Below are 26,159 nucleotides of genomic sequence, written 5' to 3' on the forward strand. Positions count from 1 at the left end.
ACTCCACTCTTCATTGTTTGGATACCAGATATCCAGTTCAATAGCAAACACCGAGCACCAATCAGTAGCAGCAGCCAAGTCGAGCAGAACAGTAAGGCTCCTCCAAATGGGCAGGAGTCAGGGGAGGAAGCCAGAATCAGCCGGAGGACCAGGAGAAGTTCTTTGGTGTGTTTCTCTTTATAAAGACCAGTGAAGACCAGTAAAGTCGTATAGCAATGCAAAAGCATCCTCTCACTGTTTGTGGGGTTCCATCCATCTCTATTCTTACTAAACAACATTTGACCTCTCAAGGGTCTGCTTTCAGCAGAACATCACATGCCCTCTCACAAGACAGCTTCTCGAAGAACATCCCGTGACACAGCTGCCTTGTTAAAGAAACTAGAAATATCCACTTTGCTTATTTGTACCTGTTTTCTAGATTATATTTCTGGGGACGGGTGCTAGTTAGAGATGGGAGTTCTTTGTTCTGTCTTCCCTGGGCACTCTCTGGCAACCCACAAAGGTTCCACGTCCATGAAAGCACTGGTCCTTGGTGCTTGGGCCAGTGTCCTAAACAGCAAGGAATGCAGTGACTCAGCTAGTCACTCAGGGACACTCTGGTGAACAAGGCCACGGGAAGGAAATCATTACAGACAGCTGGACTGTAAAAAAGCAAAAAATACGGCACACACCAAACTCTACAAGCCAGTAGAAGCTGAGCGTTCCATGATTCAACAAGCCTGTTTCTGCCACGTGGCTCACAGCTCATTGTACGTGGCACACAGCCCTCTCTGGCTTGCCGTTGGCTGCTCTGAGCACTGCTGGGAAAAACAGAACTGGGAGCTCGGGAAAGCCGTGAGTGCCTTTTCTCCCCAACTCTGATATCCACCCATTTGTCTCCTCCTTCTCTTGTCTGCTGTCCTTTTGCCTTCTTATCATAGCTCTCAGAATCAATAATAACAATAAGCTAGAATTTAGCACTTCACACATACTGGTAACTTGGCAGGGACACAAGGTCAAACGACCAGGATCCTCTCAAGGCTCCGAAGCAGGCAGACACCAGACAAGTCCTGCTCCCTGGGGGAGGCTCAGTGTCCTGGAAACAGAGGCCGGTGGCAGCTAGAAGGGGCTGAGACTGGGCAGGAGACAGGACAATACAAGGCATAACTATAGGTTCACTTATTTTTATTGGAGGCCTAGTGTGCGCCAGACCCTGATCTGAAGATAGATTAGTGAATACAGACCAAACATCTTGTCCTCCCAGGGTCCACATTCCTGTGGAGGGAGACAACACCAGTTCTCATCAAGAATTAAATTATGATAGCATGTGATGAAGTGATTGTGTGTGTGTGTGTGTGTGTGTGTGCGCGCAAGTGACTGTGTGTGCTCACACACGTGTGCTCACTTTGATGAATCATACATGGGTATGCTCATTGTATGTACATGCGTAGAGACCAGAGGGTCAACTTTGAGTGTCTTCCTCCATTTCTCTCTACCTTATTTTGGGCTCTAGTTTCTCTACTGAACCTAGAGCTAGATATTTCAGCTCTATTGGTTGCCCAGAGAGCCCCTAGGCTCGTCCTGTGTCTATCCACACTATGGCTTTTCCCCTACTCTCTGTACTTCCCTCTCACCGAGAGGGGTTGGAGTTACAGATGCAGGCTGCAGCAGCAGCTAGCTTTCATGTAAGGGGCGTGGCTCCAGACGCAGGTCAGGTCCTCATGCCTCCTCAAAAAGCGTTCTACCCACTAGGGCATCTCCCCAGACCCATGAAAAGGATTCTTGATGCTGGAAAAGAGTGGAGCAGAGAGACATAGCTGGGGAGAGTCAGAGCAGACTCCACTGAGTCTCATGTTGCTGTGAGGCTAGTGAGAAAGTCATTCAGAGAGTTCATTCCTGCAGGGAGGAAGTGCTAGAGCCAGAGCTGTGAGCCATATCTGTGGCAGAAATAGGCCTGTTAAGTCCCATTTAAGAAAAGGTCTCAGGCTGGGCAGGGTGGCACATGCATTTAATCCCTCCCCCAGTAGGGGCAGAGGCAGGTGGATATCTGTGAGTTCAAGGCCAGCCTGATCTACAAAACAAGCTCCAGGCCAGTCAAGGCTACGTAATGAGAGCCAGTCTCAAGAAGAAAGAAAGTCTCTTGAATCCAAACTTGACCCACACTGACTGTGTAGCTGAGAACGACCTTGAGGGCTTTGCTTTTTTTTTTTTTTTTTTAAATCCTCCTGTCTCTATCTTGCTTGGTTTTTTTGTTTTGTTTGTTTTGTTTTTCAAGACAGGGTTTCTCTATGTAACAGAGCCTTGGCTGTCCTCAGCTCACTTTGTAGAGCAGGCTGGTCTCCAACTCAGAGCCTCTGCCTCACCTTGTGCTGGGATTAAAGGTGTTAGCCCGGCCTTACCTTTCTCAATTTATGGACTGCTGAGGTTTCTTGTGCATGCCAAACAAGCACTCTGCTGACAGAGTTGCATCCCCAGCTTGCTGGAGAATTTTCTTTTAAGACAAGGAGAGCTCCATTTTACACAGTGGTCTGATTTTCCAGTTTTCCTCCTTAGGTCAGAAACTACTGTCAAATTCCAAAAAGGCTCGGCCGTCTGACGTTTTTCCTGAGAAAGGCAGTTGGAGCCTGGACATTGCCAGGCATCATGGCCAGGCTGGTCTGTCCTCAGCTGGCACCAAAGGCTTTTCTTTGGCAAGGGTGGCAGAGGCAGAGGCTAGAAGGGGTGGGGCTCGAGAAACTGCTTCCCAGGCCCTTCCCCCTCTGCTGGCCCTGGAAGAGCAGGCCTTGCACCCAGAGCATGGGCTGGGTTTCAGAACTTGCTGGTGGATGTAGTGGGGAGTCGAATCTCTGTAGATACATGCCTTTGAGGGCAGAGGCTCTTTTGATCTAAGGGATGAGAAGGCATCCTTTGGGTCTCTCCTCACCCCACATCCTTCATTTTCCCCAGTGCTCCCTTAAACTAAAAGCCAGAGGGCTTCCACAATCTCCGCTGTGTTTTTTCCTTTGCTCCTAGGGCAGGGAACATCACAATCCCGTTCCCCTCTTGCTTTACCAACACCAACCTACTTCTAGCTAGCACCAGTTGGCCTCCCTGTAAGGTAGGCCCCATAATACTCCAGCCATGTTCTAATTTTCAGGCCTACATAAGAACTAGAGAATGCTCTCTGTGACCCATCTCACCTGGCTATAGACTCCTGGACTTGTATTTGTCTTATATGGCACTTACTCAATCGGCATCTGCTCCTTTTCTTAGTCTCAGCACGCACAACTGAAGTCCACATGGCATGCCCAGGGCCTGGCCCAGGTCTGGTGTTGGTAGTCATAACAACCTACCTGGAAGCCTCTGTTGTGCTTTATGTCTCTGCCTGGGCGGAGACATCATTTCTTACATGTTTCATCTCTCATATGAGATCAAGTGCCAAGCCAAGGGTGCGGAAGAGAAGGAGAGGGACTTATTAAGATACCAACTGCCAACCCCTCCTCCAAACTTCCTAACTCAGGTGAGTGGGCTGAGAATGTGAATAGCTAATGAGTTCCCAGGAGCTACTACTGATGCTGGTCTAAGGATCTCACTCTAAATAACACTAATCTGAGGCTGGGAAGCTGGAGCAACCAGTAAAGTTCTTGCCTTGAAAGCATAAGGACCTGTCTTCAATTAAAACAAAACAGTCAGGTATTGATGGGGATGGTTGCGCACGCCTTTAATTCTAGCGCTCAGGAAGCAGAGGCAGGCAGACTTCTAAGAGTTTGAGGTCAGCCTGGTCTAGACAGTGAGTTCCAGGCCAGCCAGGGATCTACAGTGAGAACATGATGAGAGAGAGAGAAAGTGAGTGAGAGAGACAGAAAGAGAGAGAGAGAGACAGAGAAATTAGACAGGGCAGACAGTTGCTGTGAACTTAAATATTTGGGCAGACATGAATTCACCATACTTAACAAAGAAAAAGTGAAGGCACGCAGTTAGTATTGAATTTGAGATAAATAATGAATATTACATGAGACATACTAAAAAATGCGGATCTAAAATTAAAACAGCTAGTATCTTTTGGTTTTATTTGCTAATAGCAGTATACCAGTTGCCTGCCTCCTACCCTTCAGGCCTGCTCCCTAAGGAAAGCCAACACCAGCTATGCTGCATCCTGTCCCACTAGGACTGGTGGAGAGGCTCTGCTCCTGGCAGCCAGTCTTGCTTCTTATGACATGTGATCACAGCTGCAGGCCTGGCTCAAAGCGTCCATTCACCTCAGGCTGGGTTCACTCGCAAGGAAGTAGTGGGACAAAGTAAATAGTCACTGAACCTGCCTGTGGATTCAGAAGCGTATAGGCTACAAAATTCCATACAGAAGGCAGTGCCACCTCTAATCTTGGATTAATGAGAAAATGACAGCCAGCAGTGGTATAGGCCAAAGCTAGTACACGCACCCAGGAAGAAGAGAAAAAAAGCCAACACAGAACACAAGATCCTTTCAGACTTAAAGGATACCCCAACAGTGGTGCTATAAGGTACAAGCTAGAGCAGGATAGCCCCTGCTGGGTATTAGGACAAGGATGATCACCGAAGACTGCCTCTCACCCATTTACACCCCTCCATAATTACCACATTCTAGATGATTCAACGTTCCAAAACCAAGCTTGATGCAAATCCAATTTCTGCAACCTTATGCACCTTTTCCCCCCCTTTAATAAGGAACGATAAAAACTACTTGTGCTTCATCTTCAAAACTGTGAGCCGAGAGCTGGTCATGGTTCTGTGAGCCTGTAGTAAGAGCTGATAAAGAGGCTGATACCAGAGGATCAGCTGAGCCCAGGAGGTTTAAGTCATCCTGGGCAACATAGCAAAATCTCAGCCCCCTATGCCCAACAAAACAAGTCCACATAAAACAAAAAGAAAGAGTTGGAGAGATGTCTCAATGGTAAGAGCTGTTGTCCTGCAAGCATGAAGATGAGTTCATATCCCAAGGACCCACATAAAATGCCAGTCATGAGGGCTGGAGTGATAGCTCAGTGGTTAAGAGCTGCTGCTCTTTCAGAGGGCCAATGTTTGAGCTCCAGAACCCACATGGAGTCTCACAACTGCTCTAACTCCAGTCCCAGGAGAGCTAGTGCCCTCTTCTGGTGTCTGGGGGCATTGCACATGGATGGTCTTCTCTCTCTCTCTCTCTCTCTCTCTCTCTCTCTCTCTCTCTCTCTCTCTCTCTCTCTCTCTCTCTCATACACACACACACACACACACGTCTGTGCAGGCAAAACACCCAGACACACAAAACAATAAAAGAAAAGAAAACGAAAACCAGGCTTGATGGCACAGGCCTGTTATCTTGGTTAAAAAAAACAAAACAAAAAAATTAAGTCACAGCTGTGCTATAAATCTAGCATTCTGTGACATAGAGAGAGGTAGATCCGGAGAGACCACTGGCTGGCCAGCTGAGCCCATAAAACAAGCTCCTGGTTCAGAGCAGATCATCTCAAAGCATTAAGGTAGAGAGTGATAGTGAAGATGCGTAGCTTTTTCTCCAGCATCGGTATGAACTCAGACTCTCAGGGACATGCCTCTCCCCATCCACTGTACCCTCCCCCACTCTACCCCTCCCCCCACAAACCACACACCTAAACACAAAGTTCAGTAAACACCGGGGAATGCCTAATGTGCACCTCATGCTCTGCTCAGCATTTATTTAGCTCAGTAAAACTACATGGGGTTTTGAAATCTCAGTGCCATGGTCAGCCTTTGTCAAGGGCATGAGGATTTAAATATACACCCAAGACTGAGGACAACTGGTTATCAGATCTTCACAATATAATCCTGCAAGGTAAATTTTATCACTATTTTGCAAGTGATATTAAGAATAAAACAATAGCCGGGCAGTGGTGGTGCATGCCTTTAATTCCAGCACTTGGGAGGCAGAGGTAGGAGGATTTCTGAGTTCAAGGCCAGTCTGGTCTACAGAGTGAGTTCCAGGACAGCCAGGGCTACAGAGAAACCCTATCTTGAAAAACCAAAAAACCAAACCAAACCAAACCAAAAAACAAACCAAAAACAAACAAACAAACAAAACAATAGATTAGGCTCGGCATGGCCGGACACACCTTTAATCCAGCACTCCGGAGGGGGGCTGAGGCAGGCAGAGTCCTTTGCATTGAGGCCAGCCTGTTCTATATAAGCTATATAGTGAAGCCCCATCTTTCTTTCTTCCTTCCTTCCTTTCTTCCTTCCTTTCGACAAGACCTTTTTAAGACCTAGTTGTCCTGAACATACTATGAAGATCAGGCTGGCCTCGAACTCACAAAGATCCACCTACCTCTGCCTCCTGAGAGCTGGGGTTAAAGACTGTGAGATCCCAATTTTAAACAAGGAAAAGCTTGACTCTGACATCAGACGCCTCAGTCTGTGGCCTCTCCTACCTTCTTACCTCCCTTCTTTGAGAATTCCCGTTTCCAGGATTTTACCATCACAGGTAAACCTTATATATATAATGGCGCCACAGGCAAGCTTGTGGCAGGCCACAACCCCCAGGGTGGGCTTTCAATTGCTCTGCCTCCAGCAGGGCTCCTCTGAGATAGCAACTACAGGAAGAACAACAAAAGGCAGTCATTTCTAAACAAGCTCTGTCACCTTGTTGTCACATTATGACAACAGCTTCTCCCTCCTCACAGCCCAGTCCTGTCTGTAGCTTGATTTTCCCAGTTCTCCACTCCCATCCCTCTAGGTCTGCCTTCTTATGACTTTATCCTAAAATAAATACATTTTACTTAGAGCAGAGGTTCTCAGGCCATGGGTGGAGACCCCTAGGGGTGGTATAAATGACCTTTTCATAGGGGTCTCATATCAGATATCTTGCATATTTGATATTTACATAATGACTCTTAACAGTAGCAAAATTACAGTTATGAAGTAGCAACAAAAATAATTTTTATGATTGGAGGTCACCACAGCATGAGGAACTGAATCAGGTCACAGCATTAGGAAGTTTGAGAACCACTGATTTGGAGTGTATACAGCGTGTACGATGGCTTCACAGCCTGCCCGAGATACCTTGTAAGTGTGGATTACGGTTATTCAACTCAGAAGCAAGCACCTTTACTGGCTGAACCATTTTTGTTTGTGTGTCTGTCTGTTAGTTTTGTTTTTTCCAGACAGGGTTTTTATGGGTCTCCCTGGCTGTCCCAGAACTACCTCTGAAGGACATCTTACCTTGAAACTCTGGCATCTGCCTGCCCCTGCCTCCCAGTGTTGGTATAAAGGTGTGCGCCACCGTGCTGGGTTGAATGAGCCATCTTTTAGGCAAAGCCTGACCGTGTGTGCTTTTTCGAACAAACGCCTTCAGCGTCTCATGTTTTCCAGCACATCTTGTTTGCAGGGATCATCCATACAGGTAGTCGGAGAGGTCTCTGAGTCAGGGATTCAAAGTCATTCCTGGCTGGCCCCTTGGGTTTATTGCCTACAAATCTGCTCACTTGTCTTGCTCTTGAGAGTGTTGGGTGGTGAGAAAGTGTGATTGGGTGAGAAGACTGGTCACCATCTGCCCTCTGCTGGCCCGTGGTAGTATTAAGCGCACTGCCCACTCGCTAAAGTGTCTGATAGATGACTGAGCAGGTTTGCAATAGCACTGAGCGTATGAAGGTGGTCCGTTCTTAAAGGCGTTCAAGCTCGGTTGAAGCTGGGTGGTGTAACGGTGGTAGATCTCTTTGCGTGTACCACCGAGTTTTGATGTCAGTATGCAAAAACAAACAAGACTGACATTAACTGAGCAAATAAGACATTCCAACTGTGAGCATATAGGTAGTTAGACCTCGGCTAGAAAGGGGGTGTGGAGGATCAAGAAACGCTGTTCCCGGGATGGGAAATACAAGCGCCAAGCCCTCGACAAAGATATTCGTGTTCTCCGTCAAATCTTACAAGTAGCTTTCCTCTGGTATCCGTGGGAGATTCGCTCAAGGTCACAGAGGCAGGTAGTAAGGAACAGGACGTAGGTAGACGCGGTTCTAAAGTCCGTACGTCTTTCGTGCTCCTGTCGTGACAGCTGGTGTGGCCACGGGTGTGGCTGGGAACGAGTCAGAGCCCCGAAGTCTGTTGCTCCCCATAGGAAAAAGGGCGCCCTGGAGTGGGACCACGGGACGGGGGCGGGGTCTTCTCGAAGTGAAGGGTGGAGCCTGGACTGACCGGGAACAGTGAGAGCCGCACCTGGTTGGTGGAAGGAGTGGAGACCGGATCTCACCGGGTCTCAGAGAAAGCGGAAGTGCCGGGACCTGGACCCTTACCTGTGGAACCTCTGCGTACAGGTAGAGGCGGCGTTTCTGGGTCTCAGTGGTCCTCGGGAGGGAAGTTTCAACGTAGAAACCTAGCCCATAGGAAAACAAAATATGTTTTTCTTCCACTCTGTTCTATCTCATTTTCACGTCAAGGGACAGAGACCACAGGGAGCTAGGGAAAGAGTAGGGGAAGGCTGGCTTCACTTCCTGCCCCTTCCCCTGCGAGCTCCCTGGATAGCCAGGACTAGGAAGCTAGAGAGGAATGCCAGAACCTTTTAGAGAGGCTTCCCAAGACTGGCGGCGTGTCCTTGGTAATAAGAGTCCTCAGTTGCAAAGAGTGTCCCTGGCCCTTGTCTGGCCTGTCTTGCCTGTCAATGAGGGGAACTGAAGCGGCAGTTTCCCAATGCTGGGGAATTGTAACTTAGCGGTAGACCGCTTCCCTGGTATAAGGGCCCCTCCTTATACCCCTACTCTCTTTGGTGGCAGTTGGAAAGTCATCCCCACTCCATAACTCCCCCATCTCAATATCTGGGGTCCCAAGAGTCCAGAGGACCTTGGTTTGGCTTCCCTGTGGTAGAGACAAGCTAGCCCTAGAACTTTGAGGATATATCTAGCCTGGCTTGAACAAGGTACTCCACAAAGCCTGGAGTTCACCTTTCTATTTTGTAAATAGTGAGGTTCCCACTGGTCATGGTGTTGGGTGGCAGCCTACTGTGTCTAAACTGTTAACTGCAAGTAGAGACTGGCCTACTGCACAGCCCACAGCCTGAGTGAGTGTGGAAAAGTCACGATGCTGGTGTCTCTGCTAGATGTCACACACAGGCATAACACCTACTGTACAACAGGGCTGTATCCAAATTATCTCAGCGGGTACTCATCCCTGCCTGATACTATCTCCACTTAAAGAAGCTGGAACGAAGGCTCAGATAAATAGGGACTGGAGAGATGGCTCAGAGTTAAGAGCACTGGTTGCTCTTCTAGAGAACCCGGGTTCAATTCCCAGCAACCACATGGCAGCTCACATCTGTAATTCCAGTTCTGGGGTCTGACACCCTCACATAGACATAGATGCAGGCAAAGCACCAATGCACAGAAAAAAAATTAAAACAAAAATACTTAAAAAGAAAACCTCAGATAAATGAAGCATTTTGCCCTGGGAAGGGGCAAAGTATAGATTAGAACTCAGCCACTGTGGTGTTCTTACCCACAGTGCTTTGCTGCCATCAATAATCTGAGTCTCTAGTACTTAGCCTAAACAGTAGGACAGTCATGGAAGAAAAAAGTCAAAAAGGTTTCCTTAGGGGTGTTTGTGGGGTAGGGGTAGGATTTTACTTAGAGGTACCCGAAGCCCAAGAGAGTGGGAGTCTAGGTGAGATGAGTCTGACTTAAGGCCTATATTACAAGGGAAACTGAGAACCCGTGAATGAACCCGAATAATTCTGGTGACATCATCCCATGTAGCCACCTCTGCCATCCAGCTCCTTTTGCTTGGGTTAGTGACACTCCACTGGGGATGGTTTTTCTCCCAAGGAGACATTTGATTTTGTTTGCAGTGCTGTGGATTGAGCCTAGGGCCTTGCATAGGAAAGACAGGTCCTTTCCCATTGGGCTACACTCCTAGCACTCCTAGGAGGCATTTAACATCTAGAGACAATTTGGCTGACACAGCCTTGGATGGGAGCTGGGAGCCTACTGGTATCAAATGGTCTTACAACACACACACACACACACACACACACACACACACACACACACACACACACATTGCTCTGGTTCCAAACAGCAGTTGAGATGTCATGCTAGAGCAAACCAAGCCTGCCACCACCCTTTTTTCACAGTTCTTTCACTCCCAGCAGGTCTGAGGCTGCTTTGGTTCCATCCCTACCCTGGGCCGCCCATGCTTACTCCTTTGTTCCTGGAAACCCCTGGGTCTTCTCTGCTTTTCCTAGACTCACTGATCTAGAGGTTTGCTCAACAGATAGGTGTCTGTCCTATCAGTCTGTCTCAGTCTGTAGTCATTGAGCTTGATGTTAGAGCAGAATGAAGCTTCCTGCCAAGGAGCCAATAGGTGTCTTTCAGACAAAATTATTATTGGATTTGAGTGACAATACAGAACCATAGAGTTTAATGCCACCCCATTTTGACTTAGCCTCCTGCTGGCTAGGCCAAGACTTTTATTATCAGATGCCTAGATCATGAATGGCCACAGGGCACTGTGGGTAAGGGTACCAGACTGCCTGGGTGCTAATGTCCACTCTGACAGTAACTGAGATGTAACTCTGGGCAAGTCACTTCACCTGTCTGAGTCTTCTTGAAGTGCACCATTTATTGACACAGACAGAGGAAGAACCAACCAGATAGCAGCATTCCCTCAAAACCCACTGAGATCTGATCATTCAGACTTTTCCAAAAGTCACTACAGACATTGAGATAGCTCCTATCAAATGTTCAAGGGTGCAAGCACCACGAGGGACTTTGTTCCGATGTACATGTGGACCTAGGAAGGGTCCTGAGTTCCCACATTTCTAACAAATCCCCAGTGACTCTTATGATGCCAATTCCTAGACCACATTCCAAGTTTGGTGCATCACAGGTCTGCGAAGAGGTGGCTGCTCTCTGTGGTATGGTTTGGGGACTATGGACTAATTAAGAATTCAGGAGACCTTAGTCATAGCCTCTCTTCCTGCTCACCCCCGAGACACACACACAATCTGTGCTCTATTATCTCCATAAAGTGTGGTATACCGCTTAGCTTCTTTGAAGGGTGATCTTGAACCTTTGTCCTCCAGGAATTCTTAGGCAAGATCTGAGAGAGGAGGGTGACCTGTTGTCCTGTGTTGGATCTGGCTCTTAGTCCTCGAAGCCAGAGCAGTAGGTCTCTTACTTGGCAGTGAAACAGGTGTGATGAGCTGAGTCTGGTTCAGGTGGAGCAGGATGAGGGGACACTATGTCAGCTTCGTCACGACTCTCGTTATAGCCCTGGCTTTTCTTGGTTGCCACTGAAGCCTGCTCCTTCACCTCCACCCTGCCTCATGCAGGGAAGCTGGAGAAACCAGTCCGGCTGGGATATAGAACAGCACTGGCCAGAATGTGGGTCTGAGGACCTGCCTGGCTGAATTCCAGTCTGAAGCTAGAGACTAGCTCAGAACAATGCCTGAAGACCCTAGAGTGAGGCTGTGGGTCTCATCTTACCAGGAAAAAGGAGGGGTTGTGAGGCTGGAGTGGTTCCTTAAGCTACTCAGAGACCTTACTTGGTGTCTGGACTAGTAATAGGGTTCAGTAGAGATTTAGGTACCTGAAGTTCATATGCAAGAGCCCACTCGATTTCTAGGGTCAGGGAGCAGCAAGCTAGTTAGACCCATTTCTTATTTTGGTTGTGAGCCTAGCCTTTATGGCTGAGCCATCTCTGCAGCCCTAGACCCATGTCTTAAATGGAAGACTTCCTTTAGGATGCTACCTGCATTAGGAGGCTCTCCGCACTGCCCACAATGCCCTTTTTACACAGTGAGTCTTCTTTCTATTTGTTCTTGCCAGGGGTTCTGGACATGACTCACACAGACCTGGACTTGAACCTCAGGTTCCCTCTTTTATCTGTGTGAGACCTTGGGCAAGTCACTCCACCTCCTGAAGCGTCAGCTAGTCCATCTGTAAACAGGAGCAATAACACCAGCTCGGCCAGCCTTGCAAGGTTGTCCTGAGGATTAGATGAGCCATGCCCACAGAGCACTCGTGAGCATTACAGTGAGTCATAGCGTTTCGAGGCACGGGCACCCAGCTGTTGTTTCACCCCGAGTCCTTGTTTTTACAGATGTGGAGATTGGCAGCAGGAGCAGACAGCCGGCTGTCCAAGGGTCCCACAGTAGGTTTGTGGACCAGCCACGGCTAGTAGGCCCAGGTCTTCTGGAGACCCTCCCATCCCACGGCTGCTGCCTCTGTACAGGAACATTCCTTCTCCAAGGGCTGGACACAACGTAAGCTTGGATATCCCAGCTCTCGGCCAGCGACAGCCATGAACTATGTAGGGCAGCTGGCAGAGACAGTGTTTGGAACGGTTAAGGAGCTGTACAGGGGCCTGAACCCGGCCACACTGAGCGGCGGCATCGATGTGCTGGTGGTAAGGCAGCGGGACGGCTCCTTCCGATGCTCACCCTTCCACGTGCGCTTCGGCAAGCTGGGTGTCCTGCGGTCACGGGAGAAGGTGGTAAGTGCTTCCTTCGGCCTGTGCTTTGGCTTCATCCGGGTGGGCTTTTGAAGGTAGAGATATGGAGGGTGAGATGGGAAATCCCTGTCCTGTTTCTCTTCTTTTGTTCTTTTTAATGAATTTTCTTTAAAGAAAACAAAATCTATCTTATTTTATTTATCTTATATATCTGTGTATATATGGTTGTGTGTCTATTTGTGTGTGAGCATACTGTGTATGTGTGTGTGCGTGCACGCGTGCACGGACATACAGTTGTGGACATCAGAAAACAATGTGGGAGACTATCCTTTCCTTCCACTGTGTGGTGGGTTCCAGGGATTGAACTCAAGTCGCTAAGTTTGGCCACAAGTGCCATTTCCTGCTGAGCCACTTCCCTAGTCCTCATTGTTTTTGGGTTGGTTTGGGGCTTTGATCCAGAAAATTCTCATTTTCCCAGGTAGGAAGCCCAGAGGAGTAGAACCAAATGCTGTGGCTACCAGGCCTGGCCCAACTCACTAGTGCTTCTCCTGTGACCGTGCTAAATCACCTCACGTCTTCAAACACAGGCACGACGTCACCTTTAGGGATGGACAAGGTTTTATCTTCCTAGTGCTAGAAGTGGAGTAGTTTGGAACAGTGAACCGGAACTGATAATGTGGCCTTGAGACCAGAGTGTGGGGACAAGGGTTAGTCCCTTAGTAAGTCTATATCTGCCTCCTCAAGTTCAGACAGACGAGTTCTTTTTGCAATTCTGGGTCCACGTGTGAGCAGCCCAAACCCCATTCAAGGTGAGGAAACTGAATTTTTCAGAACCTGGATAGGGAGTTCTAATCTGTAAAAGACAAGGCACTCCGAGGTAAGAGATTGGCCCGTCGAGCTGGGCAGACGGCCGAGTGAACAAAGAGCTTGTGGTGCTGAGCTTTGACTTCCAGCAAACTTTTCCAGTATCGCTAGCAAGGTGCACCATACGTCTGTAATGTACAGTATAACTATATAAAGCGCGAAGAGGTAGCAACAGGCAGATCTCTGGAGCTCACTGGCCTTCCCACCTTAGTGAGCTCCAGATTCACTGGGAGACCCTGTCCCAAAAAATGAGGTAGGGGGTGACCGAGGAAGACACCTGAGATTGACCTCTGACCTCCCTACACGAACATGTACACACCCATGTAAACACGCATGAAACAAGACACAGAGAGATTGGGGTGTAGTTGAAGACCTTTTGCAGATCCTCAAAAATACATATCCTCCCCTCAGCCCCGAAACACAGACACACAGACACACACACACACACACAGACACACACACACACACACACACACACACACACACACACACACACACGCCTCAGCTTCTTCATCTATAAAGATAATGATAGGAGTTACTACAAGGGGTTGTTTAACAGGATGCCCTACATAAAACACTCTACAGTCAGTGAGAAGTCTCACCATAGTCCATGCAGTCAACACTTGGGGACTGGGAAAAAGTAGAAGACTCAGGTCACAGCGGGGGCTTTTTGGTGACCTCGTGATGAGCAAAAGTCCACTGACATCTGGAGAGTGCTCCATCTACCTCAGAGCTGGAGGCCAGCACGTGTGAGGACCCATACCTTGGCCATTCCCATTACAGGTGGACATTGAGATCAATGGTGAGCCCGTGGACCTGCATATGAAACTGGGGGACAGCGGCGAGGCCTTCTTTGTCCAGGAGCTGGACAGTGATGAGGTAGGGACCATCCTCCTGCCTTGTGCCTGATGTCACCTATTCACGGGTGCTCTACCAGGAGGGAACCTGGGGTCCTTCACTGTAACTGTCCCTGACCTCAGGGACATCTCTTCAGCAGAGATCTGATAAAGAGGGTCCCTTAAGGCTGGCTTCCAACTTCATATATTCAAAGCCCAGAAAGCGGGGGTTGGGGGAGGGTGATACTCTGCTTGATTCTGCTTCCTGGGGAAGGTTTCTGAAGCAGGGGCCCTCTGCACTGATGCTCTGAGCTATTGGAAAGATAGCTTGGATTGGAAGCGCAGAAAAGACAAGGCTAAGGGGACCATAAAGAGTCAAGCTGACTGTGCGGTGATGGCGCACACCTTTAATCCCAGCACTTGGGAGGCAGAGGCAGACGGATTTCTGAGTTCGAGGCCAGCCTGGTCTACAGAGTGAGTTCCAGGACAGTCAGGGCTATACATAGAAACCCTGTCTCAAAAAATAAATAAATAAATAAATAAATAAATAAATAAATAAATAAATAAATAAATACAAAGTGAGTTCCAGGACAGCCAGGGCTATACAGAGAAACCCTGTCTCAAAAAAAAATAAAAATAAATAAATAAATAAATAAATAAATAAATAAAACAACCCCCCCCCCAAAAAGAGTCAAGCTGGCTGTTCTAGTCTGTATCAGATCCATTGGGGGTGGGGTGGGGTGTGAAAAGAGGGGTGTTTACAGAATGAAGACAGAGCCTAACCCAAGCCAACAAAAGAGTTTAAACTGCTTAAATTTGATAAACTTTAACTGAGCTCCTACTGTACACAAGACATTATTCAGGCTTAAAACAAGTGACTCCTTTACCTTTAAAAAGAGTTCGGACCAGTCTGGAGTATGAGCATCTGAAGGTCCAATGGTGCAACGACTTGGTCGTTGCAAGGAACTGTAGTCTGGGCAAGCTCCCTGGAGGAAGTGGCACCTGACTAAGTCTATGAGGGGAGATGGGTATTAACAGGGGACAGGGAGAGTCTGGGGCCCCTGCTTCTGTCTGTTCTGATAGAGTTGCCTGGACTGTGGCATCGCCTCAGTTAGAGGGGGCTTTGAGGATGGTGTGGGCTGCCACCACCTCTGCTCAGCCAGTGTAGGCTGCTGCCATCTCTGCTCAGCCCCCATGCCTGGCCCTAAATGAATTCACTGTGGGGCTCTGGATAACCTGAAGGCCCTACCACGTTTGGCCCTTGTTTTCTCCACAGGAAGATGTGCCTCCTCGTCTGTGCACCTCACCCATCCCATGGGGAGGCCTGTCGGGCTTTCCCTCAGACTCCCAGATAGGCACAGCCAGTGAGCCTGAGGGCCTAGTCATTACAGGGCGGAGAAAGAGGCGGCGAAGGAGGAAACCGAGGCGCAGGGAGGAGGATGCCGTGGACTCCAGTTCTGAAGAGTTGGAGGCAGGTGCGGAGAGTGAGCTGACATTGCTGGAAAAGCCAACACCAGAGTCCCCAAGGTGGGTAGGAACCAGATGGAGAAGTGGGGCACCCTAGCCCAAACATTTCTTCTGCGGATGCTGTGCAACTCTGGACAAGGGCCTTGATGTCTCTGGGCTTTCCTGTCTAAAGTCCTTGATAGGCAGGCTTCCATGCTCTTGCCTGCTAGTGAGCATTTCTCTGTGGTCCCTAAACAGTGCTCAGGAGGCAGAGGAGCCCTCATCGCAGCCTAAGGACATACACCCCTACTCCGATGGCGAGTGTACCCCACAGGCCAAGTAAGTGTTGACGTGGGCTGGTGTGAGACTGCTTTCAGCTCACATCTTTGTGATGACTAAAGCCTCAGGACCCACGCAGTGGCTTTGTTACCTGTTTATATTTCTCTTTTGTAAAATGTTCACGTTTAAGGCAATTTTTATTTTGTCTTGGTTTTGATACAGTTTGGGCTAAGGATCAAACTCAGTGTGTCAACTGGTGGCAAAATACTCTTGAGATGGACTTGATCGCTTTAGCCAGTTCAGAGTGTACAATGGCATGGCGTCTGTTCACCGTGTTATGCGACCATAGCTACTCACTAGTTCTAGAACTTTCCTTTATGCTGGAAGAAACTCTGTACCCATTAAGAAGTCACATCTTTGGGGCCGGAGAGATGGTGCCACACTTAAGAGCACTTGCTGCTCTTCCAGGGGATCCAGGTTCAATTCCTCACCCATCTATGAAGTAGCTCACAACTGCCTGTCATTCCAGCTCCAGGAGATCTGATGCCCTCTTCTGGCCTCCACAGGCACTGCACTCATGTGTACATACACATAAATAGATCTCACAGAAGTTACATCTTGCCATCCTATTTGATTTGATTTTTGTTTTTTTTTTTTTTTTTTGAGAAAAGGTGTCACACAGCCAAAGCTGGCCTTGCGCTCCTTATGTGACAGCAGATGATGCTAAGATTACAAGCATGTGGTACCACATCTACCTTTAAAAACTAAAAATTGGATTGCCTTCTTATTGTTGATTTATAGGAGTTCTTTATATATGTACATTTATATATGAATATATCCATATCCACCTCTGTGTGTGTATATTTTAGATTCAGCAAAGGCATAAATATCTGTTGAAAATGGTTTTCTGTGTTGGCCTAGATTGAAGGGTGATGACAAGTTGACTAGTGGTCATCTCTGAATGCTTGTTCTTTGCAGCCTCTCCTCTGGTGACCTAATGTCCCCTAAGAGTGACTCAGAGCTAGAGCTGCGGTCCTTGGAGCCCAGTCCTCTGAGAGCTGAGTCTCACATGCAGTGGGTCTGGGGCAGACTGCCTAAGGTGAGTGAGTTCCTCCATGCTTCTCCCAGTCTCTGCCCTTCAGGGACTCCCTGGTCCCTCTGCATCAGGATTAGAGTCCCTGGGATGCGCACCTTGTGAGCTCACATGCACCCCTCGTGTCTTCCTGTGTTTATCTGATTGAAGGTGGCGAAAGCTGAACGGCCTGAGTTCTCGTTGATCCTTGAAAGTATGGCTGAGGCGATCTGTGCTCTTCCTGAGGAGCCTAGCCCTTCCTCCTCTCCCTCTGAGGCTGGTGTGGACACTTTGAGTCCCCCGGTGCTGCACCCAGGAGTCAGGGCTGATACATTCCATCCTGCTGTGGAGGCCCATTGTGAGGAAACTGCAGTGGATTCTCCTCTTGCTGCCCCAGAGAGTAAGGAAACCAAGACTCAGAACTCCAGGGGTGCAGGCCACCCTCCTGCCACTAAATCATGGAGCTGGACTACTCCAGAGAGCCATACTCCCTCTGGGCATCCACAAGTTTCCAGGGGAAAGGGTAAGTGATGGCTGGGTGTCTCTCTTTGCATCCCTAGCCCCAGGTTATGTCCTGGTTAGGCTGTAGGACTTTAGGTACAGTTTGAGCAGCTGCTATATGCCAAACCTTACTCGGCCAGTGCTCCCAGGGTCCAGTCCCATGGAGGAGCCAAATGGCATGTGCAGAAACAAGAGAGAGCCTAGCATAGACCAGATAGAACAGAGCCATTAGCTCGGGGCTAATGAAATCACATGGGTGGGGGCTGTGAAATCACATGGTCATGGAACATCTGAATAATGAGAGTCATTACCAAGATGCGGACATTGAAGACACAGCCACGGAAGGAATGAGAAGAAAATTCTAGGCAGAGGAGGCTGTGTGAGTTAGGTCTCCAAGGTGGAAACAGGTTTCAGACCTGGGACCTGAGAGTGGTCTGGAGTGAGGAGAGATGATGGGACAGGAAGTCAGGCGAGCCAAGCTAGGCAGGACCTCCCTCAGCTTTCAGCTTGTCTTTCCTGAAGAGTGCATTGTCTAAGTTGGTAGCCATTGATTTATAGGAGGCCAAATTAAGTTGAATAATTAAGGGCTGGGGATGGTGTGTGGTTGATGGACTGCTGGACTAACATGGAGGGAGCCACGGTTGGAGCCCTAGTCTCAGATAAACTGTGTACAGTGGTACAAGCTTTTATCCCAGAATTTGGGAGGTTCAGGTGGGAGGATCAGGAACTCAAGGTTGTCCTTGGCTACCCGATAAGTTCAAATCAAGCCTGGGGTATGTGAGGCCGTGTCTCAAAGAAACAATGCATAGGGTTGGTGAGGTGGCTCAGTGGGTAAAGCAATTGGTGCCAAGCCCAAGAACTGAGTTTAATCCCAGGATCCACATGGTAGAGGGAGAGAACTGACTCCTGCAAGCTGTCCTCTGACCTGTACACGTGTACTGTCATCCTCAGACCATGGCACACATGTCCCTACACTAACACACACAAAATAAATAAAATCATTTTTAAAGGGCACCAATAAATAAGTATGTAAAATGAAATGTAATAATTCAAGTGAACAAACTTTGAAATTCCACCTCTCTGCCACACCAATCTATCTGAAGTGTGCTTAGCCATGTGTGGCTAGTGGCTGCCATATTGGACAGTACAGATATGGGGATATTTCTGTCATGGAAGAGTTCCATGGGACAGCACCGCCTTAGGACATACAGAGGAGAAGGGCCGCATGCTGTTCACACCACTGAATCAATGTTTGGGGGGTAACTGTCCCCTCATTCACTCTTAGGTTCCCTGAAGAGAAACCAGCACTTGGGCCCAAGTGACATCTACCTGGATGATCTACCCTCCCTGGACTCTGAGAACGTAGCCCTTTATTTCCCCAAGAGGTGCCTGGGCCCTGGGTGGCAGGGAACTTGCGACTGGGGCCTGTGGAGCCAAAGGCTTCCTATCAAGGGTCTGGGAGGAAAGCGGGGCCACCTTCATCTTCTTTTGTATTCATATCATTGCTGCTCTCTTTGTCCTCAGTGAGTATGGGATGGGGGCCAGAAGGTGGAGTGAGCCCAGCAACCAGAAGCTCCTGGAGAGCCCCAACCCTGAGCACATAGCAGAATGCACTCTGGACTCAGTGGACAAAATAGAATTGTCCCTTTGTGGTGGACTGGCTGACAACCGAGATATCTCCCTGGGTATGTTCAACCATGGTGCCAGCCATTCCAAGGATTAGTGCAGAGCTAGGGACCAAGGGAGGATGGAGAAGATGTTCGGGGATCAGAGAAGGGATGAAGAGTCATAGGGATGAAAAAAGGGAAGAGAACAGATGTGACATTTAGGAACCATTGGAGGACAGAAATGGCCCCCTCAGGGCCAAGGAAGAGCAAGGAAGATCTTCAGGGGTCACCACAGAGCAGGGAAGACTCCAGAAGCTGCAGCTCAGGGAAGATGTATGAGGGTGGGGTAGTACAGATGTGAGGCTGGGCTGGGCTTCCTGCCATTAGCTGTCCTGTGGTGCCCATTCTCAACCAACATTTCTATGACATAAATACTTGATAGTAAGCCTTGACCTAGCCTGTAGTCCCTGGAGTGGGGATTAGGTATTAAAAACCACAGGAGGCAGGAAATGTTGCCAAGTCAAAGACCTAGCCCACAGGAGGTAGCAGGAGGGATGGGAGAAGCAGATCATGTGGGGCATGATAGCCTCAGCCCTCACTTTCTACCTCTGTACCCAGAGAAGTTCACCCAGCACATGGTCTCCTATGAAGACCTCACTAAGAATCCCGGGCTCCTGGATGACCCAAACCTCGTGGTGAAAATCAACGAGAAGTGAGTAGCTGGTTGGGGATGGCTGGTGGCATGAGTTACCCACTCTCAGTACCCTCAGAGCTGTAGTAGCTCTAGCACCTCATTCTGTCTCTCTAGGCATTACAACTGGGCTGTGGCTGCGCCCATGATTCTTTCTCTGCAAGCCTTCCAGAAGAACTTACCTGAGGTAATGCTTAGACCACCACTGGGTCCGATGCCTTGAAGCCATAACCTCCGCAAGAAAGTAGATGGTGAACAAAGATGGGGCTTGGAGCTTGTGGCTGCTGGCTATTGGACCCACTCTTGAGGCAGGAAGCAGAGGCCTTCAATGTCTTGCCCATCCTGGGTGGACAAAGCCATGGCTTTTGAGGATTGTCAGCCATGGCTGGGTCCTATTGAGTTTGGGCTTTTCATCAGCGGAACTCAGGTGAAATCGGAGCAGGATAGACATCCAACAGAGCAGGATAAACTGAGAAAAACCTTCAATGGGAGAGTTTGGGATCTGAAGGATTGAGGTCTGGGAAACCGAGTTCCACCCTGCCCCTCCTCTGCTGAGCTTAGGAGTACTTGATCCCTTAGTTAGCCTTCCGATGTTGGGTAACTCTTATGTGCCATATAGAACCTGAGGAGTCATCAGCCAAACAAAGCCACCCTCCAGGAAGGCACAGTTGACCAAAGACCCATCCAGATGAGCATCACATTCAACTGATTGGCAGGGATGTGCAGCCGAGGGAGTTGAACAAGTGCCCATTCCTCAGACAAATGAATGACAGTGCTGAGCAGGTCAGGCAGGGAACAGCATAGGTGGATACTCAGATGGGGAGGAAAGCCAGGGTTTATATTTCTTCCCAGAAGGAATATCACCTGGCCTCTCTGTGAGGTCATTGAAGGCATAGCCTTGGCAAGAAAGTGGATGGGTGAACAGAGAGGGGCCTGTGACTTTACCTGCCCTTTCTGCCCTCTGTGAGGCACCCAGGGCCCCACTCTTGCCTTATCCATGACGCTTAGCTCAGTTAGGCTTCCTCAAAGGACATCTAAGTGTTGACAGCATCCTTTTAGTGACGTCTGTCTGGCTCTACCATATGGTGACAGGATCTGGGACTTACAGGAAGAAAGAGAATCTGTCCCTTGTTTGACTCTCCTCTTCTTCTTTTTTTTTCTCTTTTTTTTTTTTGTTTTTTTGTTTTTTTGTTTTTTTCGAGACAGGGTTTCTCTGTGTAGCCCTGGCTGTCCTGGAACTCACTCTGTAGACCAGGCTGGCCTCGAACTCAGAAATCTGCTTTCCTCTGCCTCCCGAGTGCTGGGATTAAAGGCATGTGCCACCACGCCCGGCTTGACTGTCCTCTTTTTATCCAGACAGACCCACCCCTTGAGGCCTTTGAGAGGCCCCCACCCAAGCCTGCTGGCACACAGGCTGGTAAACCCCTGGCAAGCTCATGTCCTTCTGACTTGAGTTCTGTAAACTGCGTCTGTAGGATGCCGATAGGTCATGGAAGCGGGTTACCTAGCATGCATCTAATGAGCCTTTTTTTTCCCCCATAAGGCAATGGTGCCCCAATCAGATACTGATCAGAGCACAAAGATAGGGATAGGATCATGGGTTAAGATCACTGCCTTCAGGAAGCTTTCTGTGTCTGTCTGTGGGATTGAAGGGTATCCTGACTACAGTCTGTTGCTGGGGCCATTGGGAGGCATCCTGCATAAAGTACCAGTCAAAAGACTCCTGATACAGTACTACTCTAGTCACTCTAGTAGGACGTGGGCTCGTGAGATCTGGAAGCGAGGCTGGAGCCAGGAGTTCTGGCGAGGCAGGAAGGGCCTTTGGTTTTTTATGCAGACTTCCATGAGCCATTCTTGGGCTCTCAGGAGGAGGTGAACATTTTCTTCAGCCCCCAGAGGTTGACAGTACCTTGCTCTATGGTGGGCTGAGATTCTGGGCTCATAGGGTTCCCGTTGTCTACATAAGGTCGATTTATGTGGTGTAGAAAGAACTTGTGGCCACCATCTACCCACAGAGCACTGTGGACAAGCTGGAGAAGGAGAAGATGCCCCGGAAGGGTGGGCGATGGTGGTTTTCCTGGAGACGCAGGGACTTCCCAGCTGAGGAGGTAGGTGGGTGGCCAGTGATCACAGGGCAGGGCCAGCAACAGGACAGGAAGCAGAATTCGCTTATGGAAGTTCTTCCCACAGCACAGTTCCCAGAGGGAGAAAGCCGCAACCAGGAAACAGCAGGGGTGAGTAAGGACCTGTTGCCAGGGCTCAGGGCTGGAGCCTGGTGAGGATCAGCCTGGTGGGGGAGGGTGCCAGAACCTCTTCCCCAGCTGATTCATTTTCCTGAGAAATGTCCCCACCTCCAAGATGGAAAAACAGACCTAGAGACATGCCAGATGTCCCTCAGGTAGGAAATGACAAAGCTGAGCAGATATGCAGACTCCTAGCCTGGGAGAGGGACTGCTATATTAAGGGGAGGGATAAGGGTCTCTCTTCCCCAGCCCACACTTGATTCTAATCTTGGAAGCAACCCAGCCATCATGCAGTTTGTGGAAAGAGTGACCACGGGTGGGTCAGCTGAAGCCAAAACAGTGGGATTAGGGATAAGTTCCAGGGTACATGTGTTCAGAAAGACATCTCCAGGGTAGACATCCAGAGAGGCATACTGAAGCTAGGTGGTTGGGCCTCCATTCCACGATGGCTCTCAGTTCCCTGGGAAGACACCCCACATAGGTGGCACCTGAAGGAAAGGCAGCCTCTAGAGTGATAGGAACAGGGCCTGGGGTTGCTCATGTGCCTGTCCTGAGGGTAAACAAAAGACCTATGGCTGCAGGTATGTGTGTGTGTGTGTGTGTGTGTGTGTGTGTGTGTGTGTGTGAGTGGTGTGGCAGGGGGAGGGGGGAGCTCAAAATTCCAGTAATGCCCACAGAGAGAAGACAGAAGTCTTAAGCAGCGATGACGATGTCCCAGACAGCCCTGTGATCCTTGAAGTCCCCCCACTGCCATCCTCCACTCCAGGCTATGTCCCGACCTACAAGAAGTCTCTTCGTCTCTCTTCTGATCAGATTGTGAGTGTGCGCCTCCGTGTGTTCCTGGGTGGAGGAGCTGGGCTGTGTTAATTCTATTCAGGTCTCACAGGACCGAGATGAAGTGCAGTTCACCACAGGCCGGAACCTACCCCATAGGCAGCTTCTCCGATAGCCTGTGCTTGAATACCTGTGAGGGCTCACCTCTTCATAGGCCAGCTTATTTCTGTTAGAAGCTCTAATGGGAAAAGTCCTCTCATACCCTAAAATATCTACCTGCAGTGCACTGCAGTGTACCTTGGAACCCTCTTTGAAGCCATCAGTGCTAACAGATTTTTGCCCACCCCATCATCCTTCACTATACAGACTCCCTGAGCTCTGTATCTGGTAGCCCCATGGCCAGGAAGGCCTCCACGGTTTGACCAGCTCGGTACAAGGTAGCAGCCCTTGCCTGGCACCCTAGAGTACTTACCCACTTTCGGATCAGCCAGGACAAAGAGGTCTCCTAGCTATGATGGAAAGAAGCCAGCATCATTCTCTAAAGATCACATTCAGGGCCAGGTCTCACTTTCGGGAGTATTGACTCAGGTTCCCCTGTCCCCCAAAGGGCTTCCTATGATGATCACACAGCCCCACCTCCTTTGCAATAATGTATTTTCCTGTCAAGACCAACCCTTGCCTTGGGGCTGATCTCGAAACCCAGGCAGAGAGTCACAAATGTGACTTGTTTGATATTTGTTCCACGGAGCAGAAGGCACTGTGCAGGTCCCTTCAGGGCAGACGCCTTTTCATATACACGTGTCTGTGTGCGGCTACTGTAAAACTCCTTAGGAAGGGTCTCTGAACTAGCAGGAAGAGGAGAAAGAGGCTCATGGGAATCAAAAGCTACTGTCAAAGTGTAGGGCAGTAGGGCATTATACCTTCCCTCTTTGTCTGCCTCCAGCGGTGTCTAAACCTGAACGAAGGAGCTAACGATGTGGTCTTCAGTGTGACGACCCAGTACCAAGGCACCTGCCGTTGCAAAGCCACCATCTACCTGTGGAATTGGGATGACAAGGTGGTCATCTCTGACATAGATGGCACCATCACCAAGTGAGAGCCAGCTGGCTGTGAGGGGCCTAGCTCCCATTCTTCTGGGTGTGTGGGAGCAGTGTGCAATGTTTTCTTCCAGGTGGGCCAAGGTGGGGCGAGCCACACTGGGGCACACCCATGGAGCACGGGAGCCATGTGGGTAGCCTAAATGGCCCTTCTTCTCTGGCTATAGGTCGGATGCTCTGGGCCACATTCTGCCCCAGCTGGGGAAAGACTGGACACACCAGGGCATTACTAGTCTCTACCACAAGATCCATCTGTGAGTGCTGAGCTATGACTGGGTCGGAGCTCCTACCTGGGGTACTAGGGTATCTTAGGCCACCCTAACTTCTGCCCTGGGAAGTCAGTCTTGGGCACCACCAGAGCCCACAACAGAAGAAGACTGGGAAGTCCATAAAACCTTCCTGGTCCTTAGTCCTTGTGTGAGTCAGCTACCTGACTCTCTATCTCTATCCTGACCTCTTTCTCCTCTTCCTGTTAGTTCAGAGACCCTTCCTGAGGAGTTTTACAGGTAGCAGGAAGCCATCTCTATCCTGACCCATAAAACAGTGTCCAAGTTCCAACTGGGACAGATGCTGAGAATACCCCCAAGGCCTTCCTCAGTCTCCTTCGTCCAAAGCCCACTGGGTTGGAAGGCCAGAGCCCCCGTTGAGCTGTGTTTGTAGCAAATGGGTAATGGGAATGGGTGTGTGTGAGTGCATGTGTCTGATGACTCTGTCTCCCACCTCCAGAAATGGGTACAAGTTCCTGTACTGCTCAGCACGGGCTATCGGCATGGCTGACCTCACCAAGGGGTACTTGCAGTGGGTGAGCGAGCATGGCTGTGGCCTTCCTAAGGGCCCCATCTTGCTATCTCCCAGCAGCCTCTTCTCCGCTCTCCACAGGTAACCACCCTTACACACAAGGGAAAGGCAAGAGCACCTCCAGCCTAGCACACATTTGCCCATGGGTATCTCACCAGACTGCTCAGACACCGTGTCCTCTGACTCTCTGGGGTCTTGTCTTTCCTTTGCCCTCTTCCCTGACCGTGACCATGGCCACTCTCCAGGGAGGTAATCGAGAAAAAGCCGGAGGTGTTCAAGGTTGCCTGCCTGAGTGATATCCAGCAGCTGTTTCTGCCCCAAAGACAGCCCTTCCATGCTGCCTTTGGGAACAGGCCCAATGTGAGTGTCCCCTCCTTAACAGCCACAGCCCCGTCTCCCTGCGCCCAGCAGCCTCAGCCACTGCCCTAACCCTTTCTGCCTCTTGCAGGATGTTTTCGCCTACAGGCAGGTGGGCCTCCCTGAGTCCCGAATCTTCACAGTCAACCCCCGGGGGGAGCTCATCCAGGAGCTCATAAAGAGCCACAAATCCACGTAAGGCCACGTTAGGCCACGTAAGGCCACATGTCCCCCACACCCGGCCCCTCCCAGGACCCAGATTCCACCCCCTCTCCTGGGTAAGCCCAGCTGTGAAGGCCACTGCCTCGTGACAACTCTGACTCAGTGCAGCCCCTTCTGCCCACAGGTACCAGCGGCTCGGAGAGGTGGTTGAGCTGCTCTTCCCACCTGTGGTGCGCGGTCCCAGCACAGACCTGGCCAGCCCTGAATACAGCAACCTCAGCTATTGGCGGAAGCCACTGCCGTATGTGGACTTTGAGGCCCTGGCTTGAGCTTGCCTTGCCGGGTCTCCTTGGTCTGACCCAGGACTGATGGAGTACTTAGGACAGTCAGGATTAGAAGATGCATGCCGTGGGGGTCAACCCAGCAAGTTGATTGGCGGCCGCCCCTACCGCCACCTTGAAACACAAATGCCGTGTTCATCAGTTTGACTGCTCGGTACCAAGGCATGGCCACTTCAAGGCCATTTACTTGAAGAACTGGAACAAGTAGCCATCTCGACAGATGGCACCATCACCAAGTGAGGCCCAGGTGGCTGTTGGGAGCATGGAGAGGACCCAGGGACCCACTTTTCTATCAGGGGTGAGGCAGCTGCCCCAGACCTCAGTACAGCCCTGACCTCTAACAATTAAATGTGTCACTAGACCCTTGCAGGGTTCGCTAGCTCCTAGGCCATTGGCTCTCAGTCTGTGGGTCCCATCCCCTTTGGGGGTTGAATGGCCCTTTCTCAGGGGTTTTATATCAGATATCCTGTGTGTCAGATATTTACATTATGATTCACAACAGTAGCAAAACTACAGTTACGAGGTAGCAATGAAAATAATTTTATTTACAACACGAGGAACGGTATTAAAGAATCACAACTTTAAGAAGGTTGAGAACCACGGTCCTTGATGTATCATCTGGGAAGACGACTTTTCGGGAGCCCAGGCTACCCTCCAAAGCCAGGTGATCCTGTCTCTCTGCCCGCAGGTCTCGATCTAAGCATTAC

General features: G+C 49.7%; 1 protein-coding gene across 5 annotated transcripts; it reads left to right on the forward strand.

The window, feature by feature from the left end:
• Positions 1 to 707: 707 nt before the first annotated feature.
• Positions 708 to 26,038, forward strand: Lpin3 (lipin 3). Of its 5 annotated transcripts, none has more exons than NM_022883.3 (20): positions 708 to 834; positions 12,034 to 12,426; positions 14,032 to 14,127; positions 15,361 to 15,611; positions 15,789 to 15,869; positions 16,788 to 16,908; positions 17,053 to 17,404; positions 18,668 to 18,767; positions 18,907 to 19,067; positions 19,608 to 19,701; positions 19,798 to 19,867; positions 21,696 to 21,788; positions 21,871 to 21,914; positions 22,601 to 22,739; positions 23,641 to 23,789; positions 23,962 to 24,048; positions 24,521 to 24,673; positions 24,838 to 24,952; positions 25,041 to 25,144; positions 25,296 to 26,038. In NM_022883.3, the coding sequence occupies exons 2-20, from the start codon at positions 12,235 to 12,237 to the stop codon at positions 25,438 to 25,440; spliced, it is 2,547 nt and encodes an 848-aa protein (NP_075021.1). In that variant the 5' UTR covers positions 708 to 834; positions 12,034 to 12,234; the 3' UTR covers positions 25,441 to 26,038. The 5 variants fall into 5 exon arrangements, 3 of the variants coding, with proteins under 3 accessions (NP_075021.1, XP_017174653.1, NP_001186047.1); NM_001199118.1 differs by lacking the exon at positions 708 to 834 and adding an exon at positions 8,206 to 8,255; XR_374499.3 differs by lacking the exons at positions 708 to 834; positions 25,041 to 25,144; positions 25,296 to 26,038 and adding an exon at positions 8,121 to 8,255 and having other exon boundaries at positions 23,641 to 23,834.
• The last annotated feature ends 121 nt before the right edge of the window (positions 26,039 to 26,159 follow it).

The sequence above is a fragment of the Mus musculus genome, chromosome 2, assembly GCF_000001635.26.
Source record: "Mus musculus strain C57BL/6J chromosome 2, GRCm38.p6 C57BL/6J".
Taxonomy (NCBI): domain Eukaryota; kingdom Metazoa; phylum Chordata; class Mammalia; order Rodentia; family Muridae; genus Mus; species Mus musculus.